At 37.2% G+C, this 17,975-nt stretch overlaps 1 protein-coding gene across 2 annotated transcripts; it reads right to left on the bottom strand.

The window, feature by feature from the left end:
• Positions 1 to 249: 249 nt before the first annotated feature.
• LOC148867907 (ABC transporter B family member 11-like) lies at positions 250 to 8,197 on the bottom strand. 2 transcript variants are annotated; one of them, XM_088978168.1, is made up of 13 exons: positions 8,058 to 8,197; positions 6,811 to 7,219; positions 6,563 to 6,617; positions 6,281 to 6,456; positions 5,954 to 6,175; positions 5,592 to 5,830; positions 4,810 to 5,335; positions 3,534 to 3,807; positions 2,460 to 3,349; positions 1,697 to 1,963; positions 1,314 to 1,577; positions 860 to 1,153; positions 250 to 745 (listed from the first exon to the last, which is right to left on the bottom strand). In XM_088978168.1, the coding sequence occupies exons 2-13, from the start codon at positions 7,156 to 7,158 to the stop codon at positions 386 to 388; spliced, it is 3,915 nt and encodes a 1,304-aa protein (XP_088834294.1). In that variant the 5' UTR covers positions 7,159 to 7,219; positions 8,058 to 8,197; the 3' UTR covers positions 250 to 385. The 2 variants fall into 2 exon arrangements, with proteins under 2 accessions (XP_088834294.1, XP_088834295.1); XM_088978169.1 differs by having other exon boundaries at positions 8,093 to 8,169.
• Positions 8,198 to 17,975: the final 9,778 nt, after the last annotated feature.

The raw sequence follows: 17,975 nt of genomic DNA, 5'->3' as shown, positions 1-17,975 counted from the left end.
CCTACTCCTACCCACACCAGAGTCCTCGATCATCCGACCCAGAAGAAGAGGTAGAGAAAGAAATATATATTTCAACTGAAAGCTCAGCTCATTGAATTAATTTGCAAATGGAGTGGCTATGTGAAGGTGAAGAATTAGAAACTCTCCACCGTCCACGCCTATTCTGTTCTTTCTCTATGTGTATTTACTATGCATTGATTTATCAGAAATTCAATTGAGGGCTCCAGAAAGAAATATAAGAAAGAGAGTAAAAAAAAAAAAAAGGAGAGCATCTCGTTTTCTCTCTCTATATATAGATAGATAGACGCATCTGACAAAAAATTGGGGAGAAAAGAAAAAGAAAAAGTGAGGCATGAAAAGAGTAACCCAGAATCTGATAATTAGACTAAGAAGAGGCATTGGCACTCGTGTGAAGCGCAACTAAAGAAGCATAGGCACCATCCTTGATGTTTATTAATTTTTCATGCTTTCCTTTCTCTACGATTACCCCATTTTTAACAACTGCTATTAGGTCTGCACCTTTAATGGTAGACAACCGGTGGGCCACCACAATCGTCGTCCTGTTCACCATAACTCGGTCCAATGCATCCTGTACCACTCGTTCTGACTCGGCATCCAGCGCGCTTGTCGCTTCATCAAGTAGTAAAATCTTTGGTCCCTTTACTATAGCCCGTGCAATTGCGACCCTTTGCTTCTGACCACCTGACAATTGGACGCCTCGTTCCCCTACCATGGTATCATATCCCTGCCATGGTTTTATTCATTCATTAAAGTTTAAACGAGATTCATATTTCATATACCTAAATTGAATTGACTTGAAGAGAGGGAAGAGAGCTTGGTTTGGTTGCAGTGTTCAAACCTGTTGCAACCCACTGATAAACTTGTGGGCATTTGCCAACTCGGCTGCACCTAAAATTTCAGCCTCTGTTGCATTTCCTTCCTTTCCATATGCTATGTTGGCTCTGATGGTGTCATTGAACAAGACAGGTTCTTGGCTCACTAGACCCATCTGCTGCCTCAGCCACTTCAACTGAAACCTTTGAATATCAACCCCATCTAGTGTAATGTGACCTGAATCAGGGTCGTAAAACCTCTGCAACAACGAGATAACTGTTGATTTCCCACTCCCACTTTCTCCAACCAAAGCAACTGTCTGAAAAATTAGACAATCCAGTTCATTAGTTTTGCATGTTGGTCATGCCAATCATGCAGTAGAATTGATTGTATTGCAGCTAGCTTCTAACAAGTAAATAAGACCTCCTTTTAAAAGATAATAGAAGAAACATAAAGCATGAAATGCCAATAAGAATTACCTTCCCAGAATTAATTGCCAAGCACAGATCTCGGAGAATTTGAATATCAGGCCTGGTAGGATACTTAAAGCTGACATGCTGAAACTTTATTTCTCCACTTATGTTGTCTAATGTCATCCCAGACTCATCACTTGGATCTATCTTTGATTTCCTATCCAGAATTGCAAATATTGAGGCAGTGGAAGTCTTGGCCTTGCTAGCATCAGGTGCAAAACCACTGGATTGAGAAATTCCAATAGCTGCCATTGTAAGAGCAAAAAATACCTGCCAAATACCAGCAAGTATGTTGAATCTTAAATTTTGGAAGCACAACAAATTGTTATATTCAATATAAAGGCCAGAATATCTTGAGAAGATTCGCATGAGATGAAATGAATACTTACACGAAAAACCTTGGTGAAAGTTGTCTTTCCGTCCTCAACAAGTCGGGCTCCAGCATAGAAACTGGTTGCATATACACAGAACAGCAAGAAATTTGACAGCCCAAAACCAACTCCACTAATTAACCCTTGTCTTATTCCTGCCTTCATAGGGCCTTCACATTTCTTTTTGTATAATTGAATCACTTTCTCCTCTGCACAAAAAGAAGAAACCGTTCTAATACTCCCAACCGCATCATTAGCCACTTGGCTTGCTTCCTCATACATCATCTGCAACCATGAGAGTTTTTGTCTTGGTCACATGCTAATGTGATTTGTTTGATAGAAACATCAAATAGCTAAATTTAGATTTCAGGTGTAACAAGAGTAGATTTTTATTTTCTACCTTAGGAATCACATACTAGAAAGTGGAAACAACTAAACATATGTGGGCTAGATGATGCCTAAAAGTTAGTAATAAGAGTAACAAAATTTTGGAACCTGTAAGAGGGCTCAAGTCTTAAGGAGTATCATAAAATTTGAGTATCCCTTGCTAAAGACAAATTTAAATACTTTAGCTTGAAATGTGATCAAACAATAATGTATCCATAACTAAATAAATAGATCGTTTGCTTTGTGAAAAGAAAAAAAGAAAAACAGGAGCAAATATTATAAACTACAGCTTTTATGGTTGTCTTTCCTCTGTTTTCACTTAAAAAGCGCACTCTTAATCTGCATGCATTAGCAATTAAACAAAAAATAAATCTATATGAGTTTAACTTCAGACCTTTGCATCTGAACTGAATCCTTTCATAAATTTCATCTGAGCCCATCCACTAATTCCTATCAGAGGAATCAAAACAAGGATTATAAGAGCCAGCTGCCAGCTTGCTTGGAAAGCAATAACCAAACCAGCAATTGCTGTTGCAGTGTTCTGAACAAGCAGAGCCAGTGCATCACCAACCAGGCTGCGGACAGTTGCTGCATCTGCAGATAGCCTTGCACCAATTGCACCACTCGAGTTCTGAGGATCATCAAACCAACCAACCTCCATGTGAATCACCTTTTCAAAGCACATTGACCGTATCCGTCTTATTAACCTACACCCAGCCACGGCAAAAAAGTATGTTCGTGCAGGAGATGCCACTAATGAAGCCAGCCCAAGGACAACAAACATCAAAGCCCAAAATTGTGAATCCTTACGAAGCTCACTTGGTGGCTCATAGAAGGTTTTGATTATACTGGAAATTAATATACCAAAAACTGGAAATATAGAGCCATTGACGATTGCAGACAAAACACCAAGTAACATCACCGGGATCTCTGGTTTGTTGAGATGTGCAAGGCGGCGGATTGAGACTTCTTTGGGCTGTTTCGGTGGTTCTTCAGGAAGGGTATTAGATTTTTCTGACATGGTTTCTTGGATGTTGAGCCCTGTAGGTAAGCCAAATGAGACTGAGAATGAATGCCGGCTGCTATTTCCAATTCCAGATGATCCACGACTTATGGATCTTAATAAAGACATGCGTTGGCTTGAATGTCTTCCAGATTCCACTGTAAGCTCTGGTTTGTCTTGATCATTGATGGCATCATGTTCTGACTCTTGGTTCATTTCTTGCAACCGTATAAGCTGGCAGTAGGCTCCATCACTATTTTTGAGTAGTTCAGTGTGTGAACCTGGTAAACAAGAAAGGACAATAAGTTACTCTACATACTTCTCTGACTCACATGCAGAATGAGGGAACTGAGAGAGAGAGAGAGAGAGAGTTGTTCCCAAGCTCAAGGAAGAAGCAGTATCAAAGTAGTACTCATGGCTTTTGTAGCACAGTAGTTTCTCTGAATATTAGCCCAAGGTTTTTACCTTTTTCAACAATCTTTCCTCGGTGAATAACAGCAATCATATCAGCATTCCTCACTGTGCTTAAGCGATGGGCAACAATAACAGTAGTTCGGTTTACCATTACCCTGTCAAGTGCCTCTTGCACAATCCGCTCAGACTCTGCATCAAGTGCACTTGTAGCTTCATCTAGAAGTAGAATACGTGGGTCTTTTAGAATTGCTCTAGCTATGGCAACCCTTTGCTTCTGCCCCCCAGACAACTGAGTTCCATGCTCACCAACCAAGGTGTCTAGTCCCTAAATACAATAAATGAATTATATATCAGAGAGGCAAATAACAACTCACTTCTCTTAATCAACTATGAAATTAAAACAATTAACAATGTAGATTTTTTATAGAGGGAAAGCATGCGATATTTTATGTTCATGTGAAATTACAGGGCTGCAATAGGACATGCAACATGTAATCTACATAAAACAGGTATAACTTTGTCATATTAATTCATGTTGATGCCCTTGGAGCACCAGTAGAGGATCTACATTAACAACTTAAAAGGGGATTTCTGTATCTAAAAAATTCTAGGGTTTATGACATCTTATTTGTCCTTGGGTTACATTCACAGAACAAGTTCCACTAATAGAAAATTTTGAGAAAGTATCTCCATTCGCAGAGGTTTCACAGGAGCTTCAACAGGGAAATATAATTCAGTTGTGGTAAGGTTGAATTGGGCAAAATTAGGAAGTTGGTCAAGTTACTTGTATAACAACAACAACAACAACTCCAATTGGACTTTAGTAAAACCTATTAATGTAAAAGGGGAATTTTGGAAATGTTCTGCCTTAGAAAATGGAAGGAGTGAAAAAGTAAAGTGAGTGGATTCTCCAACTGAAATTATTTGTCGAAGTATGTGCTCTTCTGGCTGTGTTTCTATTCATGATTTTTTTTCTTATTTTTTAACTTATCGTATATGATTAAAGAGAGTATAAATCCATTTTTCTCCAAGATCGAATCAGTTACAATAACTAATGATAATAAGAGAGGCAATAACTACTGGAATTTTCTAGACTATTACTATAAGAGGATAGTTTACTTCTCAAATGGATGTTGTGTAAAGCATCTGAACTTTTTGTTCTTTCTTTCCTTTTCATAGTTCTTCTATTTTTTCCTTCTTGGTTTAAATGGTAAGGATGAACTTGTGGCATTTTATGGAGAGGGAGAAAAGTACATGTAATGTAATGTAATGACATTAAAGAACAAATAAAGGTACACAAAAGATTGGAAGTGCAAAAATTTAGAACCTGAGGCAGTTTGTCTATGAATTTGGCTGCATTTGCAAGTTCAGCCGCTGCTTTGATTTCTTCCATAGTTGCACCATCCTTCCCATAGGCAATATTATCTTTAATGCTGGAAGCAAATAGAACAGGTTCCTGGCTCACGAGCCCGATTTTCTTTCTAATCCATCTTAGCTGAAACTCCTTCAGATTTATACCATCTATAAGAACTTCACCAGCTTGTGGATCATAAAATCTCTCTATCAAACTGATCACTGTGGATTTCCCACTTCCACTCTGCCCAACCAAAGCTGCAGTCATACCACTAGGTATGAACAGAGAGAATCCGTTGAATATTTGCTCATCTGGTCTAGCTGGATAACTGAAGCAAACATCCCTTAATTCAATATCTCCATGAAGATCATCTAATGTACGCCCATTAGTGTCATATGAATCTATGTCTGGTTTCCTATTGATTGTCTCAAACATTTTAAATGCAGCAGCTTGTCCAGCAGCAAAAGCAGCCAGACATGGAGATGCCTGACCTAGAGATCTAAATAATTCAGCATCACACAGAAAGATTAACCAATATATACAAATCCCAATACACAAAGGAAAGATGTAAAAACATATATAAGTACTAAGTATGAATACTCATGCAATTTTATGCAAGCAACTACTGGAAGATATCTTATTTACCAGAAGAAGCTGCTGGAAGATATCTTACTTCTTTTTTCAATATGGAAGGATTAATAATTTTATCAGGACGATAATAAAATGAAAAAATGAAGAAGCAATGTGGAACTTACAGAGAGCCAGATAGGACAGCAATAATTATGTTTATGACATCACCACCTGTATATCCTTTATCGAGTATCAGCTTTGCGCCATACCATATGGCCAAAGCATAACTACAGAATATGATAAACATAACCGCACCAAGACCTATTCCAGCAGCCAAGCCTTCATGGACACCAGATTTGTATGCACTATTTAGAGATTTATCATACTTGGCTATAGCTTGCTTCTCTCCAGTAAATGATGCAACCTGTACAAGAACCACCTTGGTAATTAAATATCACTTGAAATAACAAGGTAGAAACTCAGCTTCTCACTTCAAAACAATGTCCAATATTGCATGGACATCTTCAATTTAGGCAAGATTACATACTGTCCTGATTGACCCAATTGTTTGTTCCACCACAACCGATGCTTGTGAGTAAGCAGTTTGTCCACGAGATGCCATCTTAGATATCACAATGGACATGGCTGCACCAGAGATCACAAGAGCAGGAATAGTTGCCAGCATAACAAGGGTAAGAAGCCACCCTTTAATGAAAGCTACTATAAAGCCACTTATGAACGTTGCTGTCAGCTGTATAAATTTGCCAACCTAAAAAAATATACACATAACAGAGGTCTCTTGAATTGTTAAGCTTTATGTGTAATATGAATGATAATAATCATGATATTGTGTTTGTCAAGGTAGAAGCATTACCTTCTCACCCATGGCATCTTGAATAAGGACAGTGTCACCTGACATCCTCCCAATAACTTCTCCCGTGTTAGTTTCTTTGTCAAAGAAGCCTATATCTTGTCTCAATATAGTTTTCAAATACAGATTCCTTATTCGTGATGCTTGCCTTTCTCCTGCAACCATCCAACAAGCCACCTCTGACAAAGATAACAGACATGGCTTTAGTTTCTAACAGTGAAAACTCTCTATAATTATAGTAAGGACAGTCAAGTACTGAGGCAGCATAGAACTTGATTTACGTACGGAATAATGATGCAATGCCAGCGCCCACGGCCAAATAAACAAATTTCAAGGATACCTGAAGACATTCAGATAGAATTATATGAGTAATTAAGTTTGCCTCTATTTTGAGATTTACAGACCATTAGAAAAAGAAAATCAAATTTCCAGTGACATGTTTTCCACGTCTTTAGTTTCAAATAAGCTCAAATTCAATCATGTACTTTAGACATGTCCTCATTGATACTATGTGAACGGAACCAGATATATACCTTGGAGACTACATGAACTACATTGTTGTTGTTTGCATTTTGTCCAAAAGAATCAACCAGCTCCCCAAAAAGTACAGTCATAAGGGGCAAAGAGGTTCCATTTCCAAGAGCTCCAATTGTGCCAATGACCATCAACACAACATCTTTGGAATCCGCAAAGGCGAAGAGCTTGTAATATGGAACAGTATTAGTGGCCTCGTCCCCTCCCTTGTTCTTTTCTGGGTCATGTTGGCCATTGGTCTTTCCTTGGTCTTTCTTTCTCTCTGTCTCTGTTACTGGTGAATGGCTTGTTGATGCAGTGGCCTTGTGGGTGCTTATTTCTCCATTCAAGCCATTCTCCTCGGCCATTTTTGCCAATCTATGATTGGCAATGATATTTTCCGCCACGAATTTTGCACTTAAATAATAGCTGCAAGAAATTAACACAACAAAAATGAAGGAAATCACCAAGTTATAACCAAATCTACAAAAGCGATTAACTAGGCAAATATAATTATAATTGAAGATGATCAGAGGTCAACAGATCGAATACTAGTATTTGGCAATTTCCAAATTAAAAAATAAAAAAAGAAATGAATTTCACCGGATTGTGATATCTTAAGCTATGTATTTAGTAAATTGACCACAGATGAGTTCAAAAGGATCTACTAGAATGTACAATCCCTGTTTCTATTGCAAACAACTGATGACCCATATCTAGTTTAACTAAATAAACAACGCAAATGGAGCAGTAGGAAAATGCTTAAACAAAGGTGGTTAGTTCTAAAAATTTCAGGAACAAGGTCATTCAAAACAGATATGGAAAGAACCAGAAACCCACTAAAATCCGAAAGTTCTCAGCTCAAAAAGGGTAAAAAGGAAACAGAATGAGAATTTATAGAGAGAGAGAGGAGAGCATGATTTGTCAGTGAATCTTAAAACAAAAGCACATAGAAAAAGAAAACAAAATTTGTAGCATACAGAGAAGCAGGAAACTAATCCAAGATTCACAAACTCGTACAATACAGAAAATGGAATGCTATGTAAAGTTCAAATACAGGGAACAAAGAAAATTGAACCTTGATCCTTTTCAACGGAAAAACAAGAAAACTGAGAACATATGACTAACAAGACTCTGCATTTTCAGCGTTAGAGGTGGCATTCCACATCAAACATCGCCTAAAAACCAATCAAGTGCAGAACGCTATAAAAGTCAGAAGCTATTTTGGAAGGATAAAAGAAGGAACAAGAGCTGAAAGTGAACTCACCGGAGAATGAAAAAGGGAGGTCAGAAAATTCAGACCTGTGTGATCTGGGTTCAGAGGATTCTGTGCTTTTTCTGTTAATCGGCTCAAGGGAATTCATTTAATGATCCAAGGTGTTATATATTCGGTGCACTAGAAAGTTATGCTTGAGGCGCAAGCATGAGTAGATGGATTTAATTATTATTCAAATAGCATAGCATTTAGTCAAAGGGACAGATACCTTTTTTTTTTTTTTTTTCCTAAAAATTGGTAGAATCTAGAATTCAAATTTGTTTTACCCTTGCTTTTCTTTTTAAAATTTTTCTTTGTTTTGCCACTTAGTTAAGTTCAAAGTTCAAACTTCAATGTAGAAAATTAGACATAAATAAATATATAATTGATCATGTTCAGTTGCTCTTCACGGCACAGAAATTATTTGTTAGGCATTGACCAGATGACCCATTGCAAAACAAGGTATATGTGTAAGAGATCATTCCACTCCGCCAAACCTGCTACTGCCAGCTGGTAGAATTACAAGATCATATGATGTGTTACGCTTACTACTCTGAGTCTGATTGCCTCATTGGGTGGGTTATCGGGTGACCAGTGAGCCTCCTAGCCTAGCCTGATTCCTGAAGGCCCTGAAGCTCAGAGTCTCAGACATGAGACATCCATGCTTGATGCTTCCATGGCTATGGCTTGACTGACCTTGTCTGGCTAAGACAAAATTTGTCACATTATCGTCCAAAATATAGATAGCATGTCCCTTTTCCAATGGGGAAATGTATGATGCGGGAAACACATGATACCACATAGAGATTTGACCAATCACAATCCCCCGCGGGCCGCGGGTCAGTTTTGATGAAAATTCACGTGATTGGTTATTAGTTTTCTGGATATCATGTCTAGCACCCTTTCCTGGGTGACAAGGAGAAAAGAAGGGATGTTTATAAATCCAGTTGAAGTTTTTCAGATACCACATCTCCTTCATATCAAAGTGGAACCCATTTTCCTAAGTATTGGGGGTGAAGGAAAGGATACGTGGCCCCCAGCTTTCGAGATGCGCCTGTAATTCCATTCTCTTAAACTTACGGGAGAGGAGAATGCATTGTTCCCAATGCACAATGAAATATAGCTGACTGTAAGGTCATTGTGAACCTGTGAGAGGAGCAGCTTTCTTGCCAGCCAAAGGTACTGACGTAATGCCACCCAAAGCCCACGTCATCCCTCTAAGTAAAAGTGAACATGGATCGGTTCTGGGCTAGAGGATTCCAACAAGGAACATAATATTCTTTTCATACACAAAAGAAAAAAAAAAAAATCATCCCTCCACGTGGCATAGTAGAAAGTCATACTTTATAGCTATTCAGTTACCAGCTTACTTACAATTAATACATTTATTTTGCTTTTTACTATTCTGCATCTGTGTTTTGTCAAAAATATAAAGGCCCGTTTGATTAGAATGCCTCAAATGATGAAATGACCATTCTCTCCCCTACTTTGGAAATGGAATTCCATTCCAACCTAATTTTAATTCCCACTCCAATTCTTCTATGAAACCAAACAGATTATAAGAATAGAATATTTCGAATCTGATTCCAATGGATTTTAATTCCGATTCTGAGTGCAAATTAAACTAATCTTAAGTTTTAGAATTTAGAAATAAAACAAAATATAATATAATTCAATTGGTCCAGGAACCGGATATTCTTTTCTCTCTTGGGAATTTCAAATACCATGAAAAAGATATCAACACAAACTAGCTAATGAAATTCTATAGCCTTGTAGTTTGCTGAAAATTTTTGGAAACTTCAGGCCGAGGAGTCGAATTAAAATTTTTTAATTTCATTTTAATTATTTATGATATTTTTCATTAATTTTAATATTAAATCCATAGTTTTGGGTGAAATACATGGCTGGAATATGAATATTCTGAAATTTTAGACCCAATATTTTTTTATATTTAGGGTAAGTTGTGATAACCTAATGGAAACTTTGATATTTATGTACGTATGCATGTATCACACTGTATATATGTACGTATTATATTGGTATTAGGACATCGATACTCAAAATATTAAGATGCCGTTTGATCACAGCTGGTGATGTTGAACATTTTTATTACTTTGTCTTTTAGGGAATATACTTTTTATAGAGTTTATAGCTTCTTTGATTACAGAAACTAAGACGGTAGATCATAAAATTTTACTATTTAGTTATTTTATCAACTGAAAAATAAGTCCTCGAATTCAACAACTTCAACCGTATGCAATGGCGCCTGAGAAATTGGAGGTTGTAATGTTAGAAATCAACCTCAGTAGCTTATTTGTCGATTACTGAGTTGAAAAATGTGCATATTGATATTTTAAACTTTATCCGGATTCCGGAGGTGACTAATATGTACATTTACATTTATTGGAGTCCTCTTGGTTGGTGCCTTGGTGGTGAGACTTGAAGATTTAGCAATTAATTGGCATTATCAAACAGCTGTGACCTGTGAGGTGGGCTATTTTTATTTTTAGGGCGGCGTACGTGGTACCATTTTCGTTTTATTCCATAATTGTTTTTTGGTCAAAAATCGTTTGGTAGTTTTTTTGGGTGCAAGATCTTGGGTGTAAAATTACATGTATACCAAATGTATGCAAAATCGAACCGGGATGCAAAGTTTATCCCGATTCGATTTTACACCTCTACCAAACACAGCCTTAATGTCAAAACATCAATAGAGACACATTTGTGGATTGACCAATTTGTGGAGGGTAAATATATGATACTGGAAGAATTTTGATTGACCAGACAAATACCACCTGATTGGTTACCATTTTATTTTATGATATAAGTTGATTGGTTATAATTTTTTTTTAATATCATAATCGAACTCGCAAAATAAAATTTCATAAAATTTGTCAAAAATTTGCTCTCAGCCTCCTGATTAATTTGCACATATGTGTTGTATTAAAAACTAAATTATTTTGATAGGTTTACCTAGTCCCTAGTTGTGGGAATGAAAGAATGAAAGAGCTAAATGACCAGCACCAACATGGCAACATGCATGAATGAAGGAATCAATGAATGAAAGATACACGCCGTGCGGGTTGCTGTATTGGCACTTGGTGTCACGATCACGACAAACCTTTTTCATATAAACAATTTCTACTTTAACTATTATTCTAGTCAAAAGATGCATTCTTATTGCTTGTATTCTTTGAAATTGTCCTCTCACCAATTGTTAAGAGTGTATATATAAATATGTAAAATCTAAATATAAGGTGTACAAATATTATACACGAGCTTTTGAATTGTACATATTTGTATTTAATTATATATTCTTTTCAAATTGAACCATGAATTTCACCTTTAAAGATTAAAAATAAAAGGGTTAAAAGGTGATGTTAATTTCATTTGCTGATCTAAATGAAATTAATGTTAATATCATATACAAGCTTTTTGCATTATCAGGATCTTTTGCTGATCTAAATTAATGATTCATTGTTAACTCAACCCTAAATAAAAATCAGAAATTGAAGCATGAAATACCCTCATGTTTCTAAGGCTGGGTTTGGGAATAGCACAAATATAAATAAGTACGGTGCAAAACCTTGTATTATTGTATTATAAATTTTGTATTTACACTGTAAACATTCATATTTGTATTACTTCCAAATTGAACTTAATGAATTGGTTTTTCTTTGATTTACCATAAAATTGAGAGCTATAGTTGAAATAAATAAATTGAAAAAAAAAAAAGATCGATTATGAATTCTATGGGTAGCTTAATAATTAATTAAGTCCAGGGTGTCACGAACTTTGATTGGCCCATTGGCTATATGCAGTCCGGAATCCGGATGGTGGCAGTTACATTAATTTTAGTTGTGTTAATGACAAAAAGTGAATAAATGTAAGGCAAAGCCCAATAGAAATGGCCCATCTTAACGTGAACAGCTCCATTTGGTTAGCATGATAAGAGTGTGAAGTGGCAAGCCCTTAATATATGTGTATATATATATATATAAGTTATAGAGAAAATTCTCAATCACACTACCCTGTATTTTGGTTTGAGCGATAGTTTGGCCTCTGAATTTGTAACAATCCAGTATCCAAACTTTTAAAACGTGACAATTCAGTATCCGAATTTTTAAAATGTGACAATACAGTACTTATCGCTAATCAGTCCATTAATCAACCGTTAAGTGATATTTGAATTGTCAAAAATGTCCTTCGAATATCATCTAATTCTCTTTATAAACCATCCAAACATTGACAAAAAAACTAAACAGTCCCAAATCCTAGCCTCTTCTATTTAAAAATGTTGGTGACTCTTTAGAATAATGTAAAATTTGGAACTGTTCATTTTATTTGTTAATGTTCAAATGGTTGATAAAGAGAATTAGATGACATTTTTAAGACATTTCTAACTTTGCAAATGTCACTTAACAGCTAATTAATGAATTGATTAACGGCATGTACTACCTGGGTTGTTATATTTTAAAAGTCCGAATATTGAATTATCACATTTTAAAATTTTAAATACTGAATCGTTAATCGATTCAGTATTTAAATTACAGGATACTGATGAAAAAATTTCCCTAAATTATATAATGAAGGTGAATCGTTAATCGATCACAGTTTGAAAAATGTGGGTGCCGACATTTGGGATCTGCCACAATTATTAAAATTTGACCGATTGATCGTCCGATCCCAAAGAGTGTGAACTGTGAAGCTTTTTTTTATGTTAAATAATAATAAATAATCACTTCTTGCAAGAGAAGAGAATACATGGCATGAGTGGGGAGAAAGAAATTTTGAAATGTGAGGGGTCCCTCCGCAAACATCGGCGTTACGTAATAAATAAATACTAATAATTTCATATAGTTAGTGCCGTGGCGAATCTTTGGTCTTAGCTTTATTCAACTGCGTAAAGTAATGGTATATCTGTTTGGATTTTTGCGTTTGTTTTACATGGGAATAATTCCTCTTTGGTAATCGGATCATATATATATATCTCTGCTAAAGATGTATTTGATTTTAAGAAAAAAAAAATGAAAGAGAGAAAAGTTAAGGGAAATTTCGTAGACAAGTTCACAAAAATCCTGACGCTGTGTTCTATTCGATAGAAAATACCAGAGAATGAAGAAAGTTTATTATACTATAAAATTTGTGAAATTCCTTGAGACCTTTCTTCAAAATCCCTCTTCCTCTCTTATTTTCAGATATGTAAGTTTAATTATAAAAACCTCAAAATTCGAAAGGAACAACATGTCGCAAGGATTTCGAGCTAAAATTTAGTAGCAAGAGGAACAACCTCAAAATTCCTGACGCTGTGTTCTATTCGTGGCAATCATATTTCCGTACATATGGAAAATTAAGGCTATATTTGGTTGCAGTGCAAATTTATTTCATGTCTTAGTTTACTTCATTTGTACTGCAATCAAATAAAATAAGTTAAAATTTGAAACAAAAATAGGTCAGAATTTATACTCATATCATTTGCATTGTCATGGTAAATTTATTTGCATTGCAATCAAAAACAGTCTAAGGTTCAACTCTCATTTTGCTCATTATTTTCAATAATAAAATTCTAAAATAGATAAAAATGGGTAGAATAAAAAAATATTGTTATGAACCATTTTTTTTTTTTCATTCCTAAAGTTCTTTGCTTACAGTCATAAACCACTAGCACAGATTGGCACAAGTTTTCACGAAAGTTGATTGTCGACTATCTGTCAATAAAAATCTATGCTGGCAATTTGAAGACATAGACCAGCGGTTTATGATTGCCCGCACAAAGCTTCTTTGAAGAATTAAATGAGCAACAAGGGGCACAATTATTTTCTGTGTTGCAAGTTTAATGGAGATATTGTATATATTTAGAAAGATATTGTTTTAGGAAGTTGCTAATATTGTGTTTAGGAAGTTACTAATATCGTATTTAGGAAGGTGCTATTTTAGCAAGTTGAAGTTGTTAATATTGTGCATATGGATTTTTAGGAAAATAGAGTTTTAGGAAGGCATTGTTTTAGGAAGTTGCTATTTTCTAGAGTTGCTACTTTGATCATGATGTAATTGTATATATATGGGGCGATTGCCTCCATTGAAAGCAAGACAAAAGAGTCATTCCTTTGAATTTCGACCTGTGCAATTATTCTTTATGGTATTAGAGCCATACTTACACTATGACTTATTCGAAATCTCCTTATTACCTTGGTTTGCAGGACAACCCCGGCTTGGTCGTGACCCCTATTGTCTTGAAAGGGGATAACTATGATGAATGGGCCAAAGCTGTGAGGAACGCGCTCCGGGCAAAGAAGAAATTAGCTTTCCTTGAAGGAAATGTGAAGAAACCTGGTGATGATGCCGACGAATTGGAAGATTGGTATAGTGTGAATTCCATGTTGGTAGCATGGATATTCAATACCATAGAACTAAGGCTCTGGTCTACGATCTCCTATATGGAGACAACAAAGGAATTGTGGAAGGATCTTCAAGAACGGTTCGCCATCGGGAACGATCTGCGGATTCACCAATTGAAGAGCGACTTGGCCAATTGCAAACAAGAAGGTATGAGTGTATTCGCAAATTATGGAAAGATGAAGACTATGTGGGAGGAGTTGGCTAGGTATGTGAAGAACCCACAATGCACGTGTGGTGGATGCAAGTGTGGAGTGGCGATCGAGTTGTCGTTGGAGCGGGAAAAGGAGAAAATTCATCAATTCCTCATGGGTCTTGACAGTGCAGTTTATGGCACTGTTAGATTGAATATTTTGAGTACAGAACCTTTACCTTCTTTGAACCGAATACATGCAATAATTGTGCAAGAAGAACGACACAAAATGGTGGCTCGAGCACGTGAAGAACGAGTAGAGGCTGTAGGGTTTGCTGTGCAAACTGGAAATAGAACCAAATATCAGAACAAGGATGAGAAGACGTGCTCCCATTGTGGGAAATCTGGACATGAGGTACTCGAATACTTTCAGCTTGTAGGCTACACAAATTGGTGGTTTGCAGGCAAAGGAGGTCGCTCTGGTGGTCGTGGAGGACGAGGAGGTCGAGGCACGGGAACCGGAAGAGGTTGAGGAGGATTTGGTTCAACGGCGGCCAATGCTATCCAAACACCAGGAAGCTGTGACACCGGCACCACTGCTGCGACTGTACGGACCAGCGATAAAGTTGGTTTTCCCAGACTTAATGATGAACAATGGGAAACATTAATGGCGATGATCAATTCTCACAAGGAATCCACTTCAGAAAAATTGACGGGTAAGAAAATGTGGTTGATTGATTCAAGGTGTTCTCATAATATGACCAGGAATTTGGAGTTGTTGAAGAATGTGCATGAAATCGCTCCTTGTGCCGTTGGACTCCCTGATGGAAAGAATATGATGGCGTTGCAAGAAGGAGAAGTACAGCTTGGGAAATGATTGAACTTAAAACATGTTTTATATGTTCCCAATTTGAATTGCAATTTGATATCTGTGTCTCAATTTATTGATGAATTAAAATGTACAGTCACGTTTTTTGACAAATTATGTGTGATGCAGGACCCCACTTCAAGGGTAATGATTGGTGTGGGTGAGAAGCATGATGGGGTCTATCTTTGGCGCTGTGTGGCAAGGACAAGTGCATGTAGGTTGGCAAAGGTGGACTCATATGAGTTGTGGCATAGGTGAATGGGACATCCCTCAAAACAAGTTGTTAGTTTACTTCCTACTATCAAAAATAAACTTGCTAGCCAAGAAACATCCAGTGAGTTGTGTGATATTTGTTTAAGAGCTAAACAAACTCGTGATATGTTTCCTCTAAGTTCTAATAAAGCTTCTGCACCTTTTGCCTTAATTCATTGTGATGTTTGGGGACCATATCGTACTCCTGCTTCATGTGGTGCTATATATTTCCTAACCAACGTTGATGATTACTCACGGGCAGTGTAGATTTATTTAATGGCAGAAAAGAGTGAAGTTAGTGCTAACACTGTGAAATTTTGTGCCATGGTAATGACCCAATTTGACGGTAAGGTTAAGATGATAAGGAGTGATAACGGGTCGGAATTTGTAGCATTGAGTAATTACTATAATATTCATGGCATCATTCAACAATCATCTTGTGTAGAGACGCCTCAGCAAAACGGCAGGGTGGAATGCAAGCATCGACACATTCTAAATGTTGCACGTGCTTTGCGTTTTCATGCAAATTTACTAGTGAGTTTTTGGGGTGAATGTGTGTTGACTGCTGGGTACCTGATTAACCGTACTCCAAGTTCTTTACTTGATGGGAAGAGTCCATGTGAATTACTGTTTGGGAAGGAGCCAACTTACAAACATATTCGTGTTTTTGGGTGTTTATGTCATGCTCATTATCAGGGGCGTAACAAAGACAAGTTTGGTTCTCGAAGTCGAAAGTGCATATTTGTTGGGTACCCTTTCAGTAAGAAATGATGGAGACTCTATGACTTAGATACAAATGAGTTCTTTGTATCTTGTGATGTTGTATTTTTTGAACATATCTTTCCTTATAAAGCTGCTATTTCTAAATCCCTTAACCCCGGTGGGGCCGAGCAACCATCTGTCTGAAATAATGATGCACAATTCTTTGATGACCATGAGGTGAACAATGCAAACAATCCGAATGATGCATCAACTCCTGAAGAAGATCTGACTCCGGAAGCAAGGGGGAGTGGTGAAGATCTTAATGAATAGAGAGATGGCAACGTGAACTTGGAAAGCAACAGTGAAGGTGAAAACCTTGGCCGAGGATGTAGGGAAAGGCGTCCTCCTGAGAAGCTGAAGGACTATATATGCCACACAGCACAACACATTAACGATCCCCTCGCAGATCATGCCACATCATACCACTCCTCAAGTGCGTCCTATCCTATTACACGTTACGTGACTTGTACTAACTTTTCTTTGAGACATAGATAGTTTTTGGCAGCTATAACTACAAGAAAAGATCCCACATATTTTTCAGAAGCAATCCGTGAATCACATTGGAGACAAGCCATGAAGGAAGAAATTGAAGCTCTTGAGCGTAATGGGATCTGGACCCTTGAACCGTTGCCCCCCGGGAAGTGAACGATCGGGTGCAAATGGGTATGCAAGACCAAGTATAATTCAGATGGAACGATTGAAAGACACAAGGCAAGATTGATGATTTTAGGGAACAACCAGAAGGTCGGGATAGACTATAATGAGACTTTCGCACCAGTGGTAAATATGGTGATTGTTCGGTTGTTCTTGGCTGTAGCAGCGGCACGAAAGTGGGAGCTTCATCAGATGGACATGCATAATGCCTTTTTGCATGGTGACCTGGTGGAAGAGGTGTATATGCGATTGCCGCCCGGTCTTTCATCTACACATTCAGGAAAAGTATGTCGTCTGCACAAATCTTTGTACGGATTGCAACAGGCACCCAGAAACTGGTTTGCCAAATTAGGTATGAAGATGTATGGTTTTACTCAATCACATTCAGACTATTCTTTATTCACTTACCATAAAAACGGAGCTACACTATGTGTTTTGGTGTATGTGGGCGATCTTGTCGTGGGAGGAAACAATGGGGAGATGATACATCAATTAAAACAATATCTGAGTCGGTGCTTTCACATGAAGGATCTTGGGACACTAAAGTATTTTCTTGGCATCGAAGTCGCCAGAGGAGATGAGGGCATCTATCTCTGCCAACGAAAATATGCACTAGATATTATTTATGAAACAGGATTGCTGGGGGGCTAAACCGGCCCATCTGCCCATGGAACAAAATCATCGACTTGCACTGGCTGACGAGAAGTTCTTGGATGAACCAGAAAAATATAGATGTCTGGTAGGGAGATTAATTTATCTTACTATAACACGACCTGAAATTTGTTATTTTGTGCATATATTGGCTCGATTTATGCAACAACCACAACAAGAACATTGGGATGTAGCTCTACGGGTGGTCCGGCAC

The sequence above is a fragment of the Nelumbo lutea genome, chromosome 3, assembly GCF_056320005.1.
Source record: "Nelumbo lutea isolate HS-2025 chromosome 3, American lotus-T2T, whole genome shotgun sequence".
NCBI lineage: Eukaryota > Viridiplantae > Streptophyta > Magnoliopsida > Proteales > Nelumbonaceae > Nelumbo > Nelumbo lutea.
This window is presented reverse-complemented; position numbering and strand designations above follow the sequence as displayed.